The sequence below is a fragment of the Abrus precatorius genome, unplaced genomic scaffold, assembly GCF_003935025.1.
Source record: "Abrus precatorius isolate BTA unplaced genomic scaffold, Abrus_2018 Scaffold2, whole genome shotgun sequence".
In the NCBI taxonomy this organism is placed as follows: domain Eukaryota; kingdom Viridiplantae; phylum Streptophyta; class Magnoliopsida; order Fabales; family Fabaceae; genus Abrus; species Abrus precatorius.
Window position 1 is genome coordinate 19,420,158 of NW_020874362.1, and position 11,924 is coordinate 19,432,081.

Here is an 11,924-nt window from a genome sequence, read left to right on the forward strand (position 1 = left end):
GTATTTTTATATTATATATATATATAAACCTAATAGAATATTTTATAGATGATGACTTTATATCAATTAAGATTTAATTGGTATGTTTTATTATTAAAAAATTAAATTATTTAAAAAAATTATAAATTTTATATCGATTCAAATTTAAATCGATACAAAAAATATTTTTTATGTAAGTTATTTTAACGATTAATTTTTAAAAAATTTATGAGATTTTTCAAAATACTACTATGCTTTTTCTTAGATTGATTACTTGTTAATAATGTAGAATTTTTTATTTTGTTTTTATGAATTAGTGACAATTCCTACGAAGGAAATAGTCCAAGTAAGCTAAAGGGAGGCAAAGGAAATTGAGGCACAAAGTAAAATATTAATTTCTAACCTATGTTGAACATAGGATTTTAAATTCAACACAGACGTGTCCTTAATTTGTTAAATACTTTGTTTAACTACAATACGGCTATAGCATCAATTTTAAAGCAAACATTCGAGTTGCAAACAAATTTCTTTATAGATTAAAGCATGAAAGTAATGAGAAATAAAAAATGTTAAGACCCTGTTGCTAAATTCATGTCCTCAAAATTGACAAAGTTGCCCAAATATTTTTATCAACAGTTCTAAGACCAAAATGATTAAATCTACAAACTTCCATGAAAGGGTATGAATTTTATATTTATGGGGGCTTTGAAAATCTGTAATTTATGAACAAACTATGCTTCTTTGTCTTTTTGTTTGGTCTTGGACAAACTATGCCTCTGATTGTAATAATTTGCCAACTTGAAGAGCTTCTTGCAAGCAGTCCACAGCACCTTCGTAGTTCAAGAATCCCATAAACCAAAATTCATTATTGTCTATCGAGATCACTTGAATGTACTTTTCGGCGGGATTGACTGTGTTTGATGAAGGATTCACTGCTTTTAGCTCGTGTAATGGAATGACTATCTACACACAGCATGATATGTCATATCAGCTGACAAAAATAACACTTGATACAATATTATTTTAGACCAGACAAGTTAAAAAAGGGAAGAGAAATAAGTATGATCTTGTTTTGTGACATGATGTGCATCATGAAAAGAACATCACAAGGAGAAGAAAACTTGAATAAAAGTAGAGAGAGAAAAAAAAAACAAGAATTAAAAGATTCACAAAGAAAAAGGATAGTGTGAAGTAACTATTTTGCAAAAGAGAAATTGCAAAATGTAGACAAGTTCAAGTATATTGAGTGTCATGAAATGGAAAATTAAGGCTAGAATTGTAGATTTTTATTTTTATTTTTTTAATTTTGTATTATAAACAAAAGATAAAATTGAAGCCCTTTTTAATAGAATAATATTTTAGGTTTGCAAGTGAAAATTAAGCATGGAGGAATGTTCTGAACTTTTCTTGTCGTAGGGGAAATGTTCTAAAATTTTAAGTTCTTATTGTTTAATTCAATTCTAACTCTAGAGTTGGACATGCTTTGGGAACGATCATTTATTTTAATTGATAGGGTGCCAACAGAACAAAAACTGGTTGACGTGGGTATTTACAGTTGATAATTATTCAAGAAAAGCAAGAATATAGGATGACGAAGATGGTAGAAGGGGCAATAAAAGACTCCCCTTAATCAGGAAAGCCACTACTTAACTATATGAAAGGGATATCATCTTGGCATCTTGAAATCCCTTATCAAAATGCACCATATAACCTATCCCAAAGCAGAGAAAAATTGCTTACAAATTCATCAATCATTTGCCATGTTAATATCTTTGCAGATTAGATAAGGATTAAGCTTTTAAGTCTTCGAGCAATGCCCTTATGTATTTAGGCTAACGCAACGCGAGAAACTGTTTCTGTGATTTGTTGTTTTGGGTTTAAGAAAGCTACTAAACAAGTCTGACTTAATTCAATACTCGGTGATATAAAATAAAATTTAGTAATACTTGGCTTCCAAATCAACCTCCTCCCTCCCTCTCCTTCTGCCTTTGTTTCTGTATGTGTGTGCGCTCGTATGTGTACAATTTATAGTAATAAACCCTTAAAAATTATATTTAGAACCAAAAATAGTTAAGCTTCAAGCTTGAAAATGTATAATAAAGTCTAGCTGAAGCTTGAATAAGAAACTTGAATAAGGCTTAACTAAAATTTAAATTTGTTTACTTTATGTATGAGCTAAGATTAAATATCGATATTTGACTTTCCTCAAAAATCATTATGTTAATATTTCACTCATGTTAACTTTGTTAATGTACCAAACCAAAATTAATTGTACTTGAGAGAGAAGCGAAAAAGAAATAAAAAATAAACATGTAATACAATTTTTAGTTATCCTCTTTTAAAATGATTTGTTTTCTGTTTAACTCTTAAATTTCATACTAACTTTACGTTGATTTTACAATCTAACTTAAGTAACTGTCAATTCTTTTCTTGATTAGCTTTACATTTTAATAAACCAAAGGTTTGTAGGACTTCGAAGTAGAAGTGATAATATGGTCATTACTTGATAGGTCAACTAATTTACCTAACCAATAAGGGTGGGCCTAGTTAGGATTTTTATACATATTGGCCTGTATAGCATGTCTCATTTAACCTACTAAAATGTGAGTAAACAGTGGGTTAGCCTCTTGGATCAACTTCAGGTTAAAAAAAATTAAAATATACTTAATAATTAAATTACTACCTAGTTACTACTAGTCTAAATCAATTAATTTTAGATTACTTAATTATTTTTATTATTTTTTATTTTTAAGTAGGTCAGTCTACCAAACATAAGAGTCAGACTAATATTTTTAGCCAATTTTGTAAAAATAGATTGCTTTCTAGAGTGATGATTTTATATCTTGGGAGTACGAAGTAAAATGTAATTCCTACGTCTAAAGTAGATTGTACACGACAACTATAAGGCTATGACAATGGTTATTTTGAAATTATATAGGTAAAATACTTACTTCATGAGTTGATGATGCTTTTTAATTATATTGCATAACTTCTTCATACTCAATCTTTTAAAAAAAATATTTATCACTTTTTCATAAAATAAAAAATCTCTCTCAAGAAATAACTATTGAATTTATGAATTCTTGTTACTAGCTCGCAAGTATCCTTACAAGCTTCCTATAGGTTGTTGAATTTCAATTCATATGTAACAAACTTATTTTAGAACATAATCTATTGATAAGACAGTGTTATTATGATAGATATGTTTCTTATTTATGTTGTTATTATTTTTTGATTTGTGTTATTATTGTAGATATGTTTCTGATTTGTAGAACTTTATTTTTAGGAGCTAATTTGTTGGTTACATTTGTTCTAATTTGTATAGTACTGATTTGAGTTAATTTAGGAATCTGTTAAGAGATATTTTAGGAGTGACTTATAGAGACTCCTCTTGTATATATACTATTATAGAATCAATGAAAAGGACGAGGTTGTTTTTCTCAAATTCTTTATAGCATTAGAGCTTGAAAATTCACCATGCAATGATGTGAAAATAGAAGATAAAAAACAACCCGTTGACCAAGGGAAGAGAATTTCCTCACTATATGAACTCAACTCAAGTGATAACCTAGGGAGCGTAATCACTCAGATGCAGCTTCGGGGGGAGAATTATAAAGAATGGGCATGCACTATGAGGACTTCATTGCGTGCTTGAAAAAAAATGGAGATTCATTGATGAAATGGTTATGCGACCGAATAAGGGATCATCAGAGATGGAGGATTGGTGGACAGTGCACTCCATGTTGGTTTCATGGATTCTAGATGATATGACCTATGGAACGGTGCATTCCAATCTTCTAGCAATTGATTGATTGCCCTTTCTGAATAGGGCATATTCAACATTAACATAGAAAGAAAGGATGAAAACAATAACTAGAACCATAGAAGAAAGAGGAGAGATTGTGGGACTAGCTATACAGACCAATGCTAGAGTTAAAGGTCATGGGACACAAAGGACAAGAATGTGATGTTCAAAATTTGCAACAGAGCAGGTCATGAGGTTGGAATTGTTTTCAGGTAATAGGTTATCCTAATTGGTGTGGAGACAGGCCTAGAAGTGATGGAAAGAGTGGTGCATAGGGCAAGGCAGAACAACGACCTAGAATTGGACGTGGAAGAGGAGTAATAGTTCATGCTAATGCTGGACAAGCTGGAGCAATGGGAAGTGCTAGGACATCTTTCACTAAGGTAGACAAGAGCAGTCTTCCTAGATTGACTGATGAACAATGGCAAGTGCTACTGGAAATGTTGAATGTTCAGAAGGCAAGCTCAAATGAGACAAACCAAAAGATGACAAGTAAATGTAACACTATTCAATGGATAATTAACTTCGGAGCATCAAACCATATGACAGGAAATTTGAGGAATATGTGTAACATATGTGATATTCAAGCATGTCCAATAGGACTTCCGAATGGTGAAAGCACTCTCGTTACCAAAGAAGGAGATGTGGTACTCGATGGGGGTCTAAAACTCACTAGTGTCCTCTATATTCCTAAGCTGCACTGCAACTTAATATATGTAACTCAACTATTGGATGCATCCAATTGTGTTATGTAAGTCACTAACAAATTGTGTTATGTAGGACCGCACTACAAGGATGCTTATTGGACCAGGTGACCAAAGGAATGGGCTTTATTTCTTTCATTGAATTCAAGGAGCAAAGGCATTTCGAGTTGATGGAGTGAACCATACGGAACTTTGGCATTGGCATTTGGGACACCCCTCTTGGAGATTCACAATTAGCTTCTGGTGTTAGTGAAAATAAAAAAATGTGAATCATTGAATAAGGCTTGTAATGTTTGTCTCAGAGCCAAGCAAACTAGAGAAAAGTTCCCTTTGAGTGATTACAAAGCAAGTAGTGCATTTGAAATAGCTCATTATGATTTGTGAGGAGCATATTGAACTCCTTCTTCATGTGGATCATTTTATTTCTTAACGATGATGGATGATTTCTCACGTGCTGTTTGGATTTATTTACTAATAAAAGAGAAGTGTCTAGAACACTACTAAATTTATTTACTTTGATAGAAAGACAATATAATAAGCAAGTAAAGATATTTATAAGTGATAACAGGACAGACTTAATGTGTATGAAGAATTATTTTCTTAATCATGAAATTATTTTTCAAACATTTTGCACAAGGACACCGCAACAAAATGGAAGGGTCAAAAGGAACCATCGCTATATATTTAATGTTGCATGAGTTCTATGGTTTCAAGGTAACCTTCCTATTAAATTTTGGGGAGAATGTATTTTGACTGCAAGTTATTTGATAAATCGTACTCCATCCAGCGTATTAAATGGGAAATCTCCATATGAAGTGTTGCATGGACAAACCCCCTCATTGGAACACTTGAGAGTACTTGGTTCATTGTATTATGATCATAACCAAGGAAGGAAAGGAGATAAGTTTGCCATTAAAAGTAGAAAATGTGTATTTGTTGGATATCTGTATGGTAAGAAAGGTTGGAAGTTGTTTGATTTGGAAATAAAAATATTTTTTGTTTCTCGAGATGTTGAGTTTATTGAGTTGAAATATCCTTTTGCTAATGATGTGCCAAACACAAAGTTCTTTTATAATTAAGCTATTATTGACACTCTTGAAGAAAATTTAGAGGTTTTAGGCAGCGTTTCAGAATATGAATCCACAAATCAATCTGAGACCAATCTTGCACTAAATATTGAAGTGAGAGGGGGTGAGATGGACGAAGGAATAACAGAACTTGGACCTAAATTTAGTATACCTGCAGCTACATAAGAAGACGTGAATGTTACGCCTCATGAGACCGAACTCCTTGGTAAAGGACATAGAGTAAAGCAACCCTCCACTTAGTTGCGTGACTATGTGACCAACATAATTTAGAAGTTGAGCCCATTCGCTCGTTCGCTCTCTCCAACACATCCCTCAAGTGCGCCCTATCCCTTAACATACTATGTAAATTGTGACAAATTTTCTTTGGCACATCGTGTTTTTCTTGCAGCTATGACACATGATCATGAACCTACCAAATACATTGAAGCTGTGAGGCATATTAAATGAAGGGAAGCCATGCAGAGTGAAATCCAAGCTCTCGAATCCAATGGAACATGGACAATAGCATATTTGCCCCAAGGGAAGAAGGCACTTGGCTGCAAGTAGATTTACAAGATAAAGCATAAATCTAACGAAATAATAGAAAGATTTAAAGCTCAGTTGGTCATCCTAAAAAATCACCAAGTAGAAGTAGTAGATTATACAGAGACCTTCACCCTTGTAGCAAAAATGATGATTGTTCGAACAATGTTAGCAATTACAGTAGCGAGAAATTGGAAATTACACCAAATGGACGTGCATAAAGCGTTCTTGCACAAGGAGCTCTAAGAGGAAGTGTATATGAAACTACCATTTGATTTTTCTATTCAACGGCCAGTGGTGTGCAGGCTTAACAAATCCCTTAATGGATTAAAACCAGCCCCTAGGTGTTGGTTCTCCAAGCAGTACAATGCCCTCAAATGTTATGATTTTTCACAATCTCTTTATAATTACCCTTTGTTTGTGCTGCAGATATAGTGACTTAAAGTTGTATGGCTAGTGTGACTCTAACTGGGCTGCCTGCCCTCTAACTCGACGATCTCTCACAGGGTGGTTTGTGTTTTTAGGTCATTTGTCTATTTCTTGGAAGAGTAAGAAACAACAAACAATATCTCGTTCGTCTACCGAAGCTAAATACTGTTCATTGGCAACCATCACATAGGAGCTAAAATGGTTGAAAGGAATGTTATCTTGCCTTGGTGTTTCTCATTATCAAGCAATGTGTCTTCTGTGATATTCAAGCTACTTTTCATTTTGCTAAAAACCAAGTTTTCCATGAACAGACTAAACACATCGAGGTTGATTGTCATTTCATGCGAGATGAGATTAATAGTAGAAACATTCAACCAGCTTATGTCTCAACACATATGCAGTTAGCTAACATACTCACCAAGGCACTTGGTCAATCATAGGTCCTTTTCTTAATGGCTAAGTTGGACATTTATAATTTGCATGCACCAACTTGAGGGAGGTGATAAGATAATTTTATTATGATAGATATAGTTATAATTTATGGTAGATATTTTTTTTATTTATGTTGTTATTATTTTCTTATTTGTGTTATTATTGTAAATATGTTTCTAATTTGTAGAACTTTATTTTTACAGTTGATTTGTTAGTCATATCTATTCAAATTTGTATAGTACTAATCTAAGTTAATTTAAGAATCTGTTAAAGAGATATTTTAGGAGTGAGTTATGGAGACTCCTCTTGTATATATACTACTACAAAATCAATGAAAAGAAGGAGGTTGTTTTTCTCAAATTCTTTATCTATTTAGCAGAGTTGTTTATTGATTTATTTGTATATGTAATCCATTACTTTGTTTTCAAATCTAATATTAGTGATTGTAAATCTTGTATATAATGGATTATGTTGACACTATTTTTCATTATCAATTCAGTTAAACAATTTGTCGATATGAAAAGAATATGTACCTTATAATAGCTCCATTCTGTTCGATTGTCAGTGCTATAAGAAATAGGATTGTCACTAGAATATGCAATCTTGGCTGTGGATATATACAAAATTCCCATTACAGGACCAGCTGATGTGGATAGATAACATGCATAAGAATTCTGAAGTCGTTCTTCAGGAACTATCTCAAATGTATTTATGAAAATCTTCTCATATCCACCTTCTGCTAGGACCTTCGTTCCCTGGGCAATTCTTCCCATGGCAGCTTCAGTAAAGCTAGGGCTTGTTTTCACTAAAGCACATTCAATGTAACAAAACAAGTACATTCCAATTATGTAATGTAGAAAATTTGTTGTCATCAATGATGACGAGATTAAAGGAGAAAATAATAACACCCAATAGATTATCAAGTACATCAATCTATAAAATAAAGCAAAACTACACCAGACACTAAATACAACAACTCGATGACTTGATAATGTGTACATCAAGAAAATGATGTATAAGTTATACCACAACAAAAATTATATTTAAGGTATAGGTCATAAAAGGGGCTAGTTTAGTCCTTCTTGTTGCCAAAACAAATTAAAAAGATCATAGAACATCCTTAAATGTTTTACGTAAACTATGTTGCACGAATAATGTAAGTATGGGTACAAGATATGACAATCTTTAAAATTTGATGATAAACATTTGTTATATATATATATATATATATATATATATATATAAACTATTGAACACCATTTAAACTTCCTAAACTTCTATCATTAGTCACATAAGCAAATTTTACACATCTTTGTTCCTAGGTATCTTTAAGCGTTATACTCATCTGTTACAATGTAACATTTTTTTTCTCCTTAATAAATATGTTTACAAGCACATGGTTGATTTCTCTAATAACGTTGATAATATTTTAAATCTCACAAAACCTTGTAGCATTTTAAAGAATTATTTATTTTCCTATTAATAACGTATAAAGTTAAAATATATAAATCTAATTTTTCTTTAAAAGTTATCATAGCTTTTAAATATTTATTTATTTTACTTTTAAAAATTATAGTATATTAAATTTTAAATATATTCTAAATAAAAAACTTAAAATAATTTTAATGACCAACCACACAATATCAGGGTTTAAAACTAGTTCTTCTTTAAAAAGAGATTCGATGCTTTGAAAATCTTGATTCTAATAATAGATGGATGGATGGTGGAAGTTAACAGATTTTTTCATTTTCATGAAATAACACATCCAACTAATACCACGAATTTAGAAATTTCGGTTTCATCTATTCATATTTAAAAGAATTATAAAAATTACTTTCATCTTAACTTGTGATACCTCTCAAACGAATGCGAGAAGGATAAAAGGAAAAATAAATAAAAAGAAAAGATAAATTATCACAATATGGTGGAAAATTATTATAACGCCAATAAAAAATTGGTATAAATAATATTATTAATTCACAAACACTTACACAACACAAATATAACAACCACCTTGTCACATTAGAGTTTTAGAAACTCTTACAAAGAACTATCTATTACGTCTAAGAAAATAAAATACCACTATGACCATCATCATCACACAAACTATATATTATATTATAAATTCATAACTACTTGCCTTATAACTCGCATCCAGGTACTATAACTTATATTTTGAATACAAAACCAACCCCTCCTACAATTGTTTCATGACAAATTTTATTTTAATTTCGATATACCTCTAAGGATAAACTTATAACCTGTCGAGTTTTCAGTTTTTTATTTTATCTTTTAGTAAAATGTTCAATTAAGGAGTGTTTATCATCACATATCAAGATCCTAGCTAGCGATATGTGTTTGGTATTAATTAATCTTTTCCGTTGCAATCAAGTAAACATTCAAACATTTGGCAAATAATTGTTGAAGAATATTAATTAATTAAAAATTTTAAAAATGATTAACTATTGCATTATTTTATGCACACTGTTTTAAACTTCGAGACTTCAAACATCCAAAGCATTAGAAAAAAATACTATTAGATCCCATAAATCGTGTGTAATTAAATTAAATTTATTAAAGAAGTAAATTCAAATCATATATCCTTATGAACTGTTAAAATATTAATTATAATCATGATATTTAACTTAGTAATTTTAATTAAAAATCATTCAATGTTTTTTAAAAATATTTATTATAATTTTAAAAAAATGCATTGCAAAGCTAACATCCGATTAATATAATTTTAAAAACACATGATTTCAAAAAGTAACAAAATGTCAATTGATTAAATTTTTTATTTTGAAAATATTTTTAATAAAATAAATTAATAAACTCACATCCACAAATGACAAATAAGGATGAAAGGCATTGATTGAGCAAGAGAACAAAAATGAACAAAAAAATTAATATTTTTTGTTGAAGAAAAAATATTTATATTTGGTTACTACATAGGTGAAACTGAACATACCCTAAGCCACGCTTACTCTAATTCGATTCACACTTTAGTTTTATAGTTAATTTTTTTAAATATATATATATATATATACATACATATATATATATATATACATACATATATTCAAGTGTACTTAAAATAGTTACTAAATGCATGATAAAATTATAACTCAAAATAAAGTGTTCATATTTTCTATTCCACAACTAAACCACAGATCACATTATAATTGACAACTATGTTATTTCACTTAAACATGTGATCACACTTACTTTAAAGGGACCTTTTACCTGTTCAAACTAAGAGAAAGGTTAACAATATATATTTTAATTTGTTAATTAAATTTTATTAGCAATTATAAAATGATTCTTAATTTAATGATTCTTTTATATTTTTATAATTTTTAATAAATTTTAATTAATAAGTAGAAATATTTTTTTAAAAATGTTAAAATGTGAAGTCCTAACACTACTCTTCACATTAAACACAAAAACACCAAATGATCATTTCTATTCATGATAATCTCATTCGAACATAAACAACTTATACAAATGTAATACTAGTTCCTTAATAACTAATATGCAATAAATTTGCCCGTATTAATTAAAAGACATCATTAACATCATTTGTGATCAAATTCAAAAATAAAATGAAATAAGAATTTGTTATATCGAAGTCAAAATATTTAAGCTAACTAAAAACTTACAATGCTGCCATGTGTTTCCAGCGAGATTCTCAGCCTTCCTAGTTGTCTCTGCCACCTTCCTACTCCATCGTCCCAACACGTTACGAACAGTCACCACGGTCTCTGGTCAAACACAAAGCAATAATATGCTTTCACACACGTGTAAAGCAAAATAAGAATTTATGAAATTGAAAATTAGAAAAAAAACACTAACCCATAAACGAGGGTGAGGATTGAGAGAGCGAAGAAGAGGAGGAAAAGTAAGGATTGGAGCGTGAATCGTGAGGAGAAGATGTGAACGTTGATTCAGTGACCAATTCGGGGCTCCAATGCACTGACTTCTTTGTGGTGTTAGATGATGATGATGCGGTGCGTTCCTTTGGAGCTTGGGATTCTGATTCCGATCCCTTTGGCTCGGTGGAGTCTCTGTTTGGGACATCAGGTTTGGATTCTGTTTCAGGCTTGGGTGGTTCCATGCTGTGGATTGTGAAACGGATGCAGGGGCGTGTCTTGGTGATGCTTTGTTTTGTATTCTTAGAACTAAAATTTTGTTTGTAAAGAATAGGAAGAAAATGAGAGGATTGTAATTCTAGCGCGGAGACAGTGGAGGAGCGCTTTTCCTCAATGAACTTGAACCTGTCAATGTCGAGGATATGGGTGGATTTTGAAGAAAGTCATGCGATGTAGGCAACTCATAATTTTACCTGTCCTACATTTTTATTTATTTTTGTTTAAAACTAATAAAAAATTGTAGTACGGATTAAAATATTTTATTTTAAACAAAAAATATTTACAGTGTTCAATAACCAATAATAGATCATTTTGGGTACTACAATGAATCCTTGACAAAATATAATCCCTTTCTCTTCGTTTGTCATTCATTTAATAAATAAAATTAGAATTATTTAATATTTTGTTATTTTTTTTGTGTTCTTCGATTTGGGTACCTAACAATAATCGGTTTTCAAACTTTTGCGAAATACTAGAATATAGTAATCATATTATCATCCATGTTTTTTAAACCCGTAATGTATTCAAAATTAAATCATTCACTAAACCATAATAAATTTTTTTATCCTTAAAATTTATTTTGGAAAGTATTCGTTGTATGTAAATTTTTGTTTAGTATTTTTTTAACTATCTATTCACTAAATCAATAAGAGTCATATCTATCAGTGTACATGATTTTAAACCATAACTAATATATTTAGCTTAAATATAAAAGTTATTAATCTCTTAAAAATTTATAATTTTTTCTTTGATATTTTATTTTAATTTTTTTCTATATATACCTCCAGAATATTATTTTTATTTATAGTTAAAATAC

At 30.3% G+C, this 11,924-nt stretch overlaps 1 protein-coding gene across 1 annotated transcript; it reads right to left on the bottom strand.

The window, feature by feature from the left end:
- Positions 1–747: 747 nt before the first annotated feature.
- On the bottom strand, positions 748–11,073 carry LOC113859269 (GLABRA2 expression modulator-like). The gene is made up of 4 exons (XM_027492080.1): positions 10,812–11,073; positions 10,619–10,720; positions 7,493–7,764; positions 748–942 (listed from the first exon to the last, which is right to left on the bottom strand). Exons 1-4 carry the CDS (start codon positions 11,071–11,073, stop codon positions 748–750), a joined length of 831 nt encoding a protein of 276 aa, XP_027347881.1.
- Positions 11,074–11,924: the final 851 nt, after the last annotated feature.

Excerpts from the sequence above, each read along its gene's own strand:
- LOC113859269 (XM_027492080.1), bottom strand. The coding sequence starts at position 11,073 with ATGGAACCACCCAAGCCTGAAACAGAATCCAAACCTGATGTCCCAAAC. Across the intron at positions 10,721-10,811 it reads ATCCTCACCCTCGTTTATGG|AGACCGTGGTGACTGTTCGT; the intron begins GTTAGTGTTTTT and ends GTGTTTGACCAG. Across the intron at positions 7,765-10,618 it reads TGGAAACACATGGCAGCATT|TGAAAACAAGCCCTAGCTTT; the intron begins GTAAGTTTTTAG and ends AATGTGCTTTAG.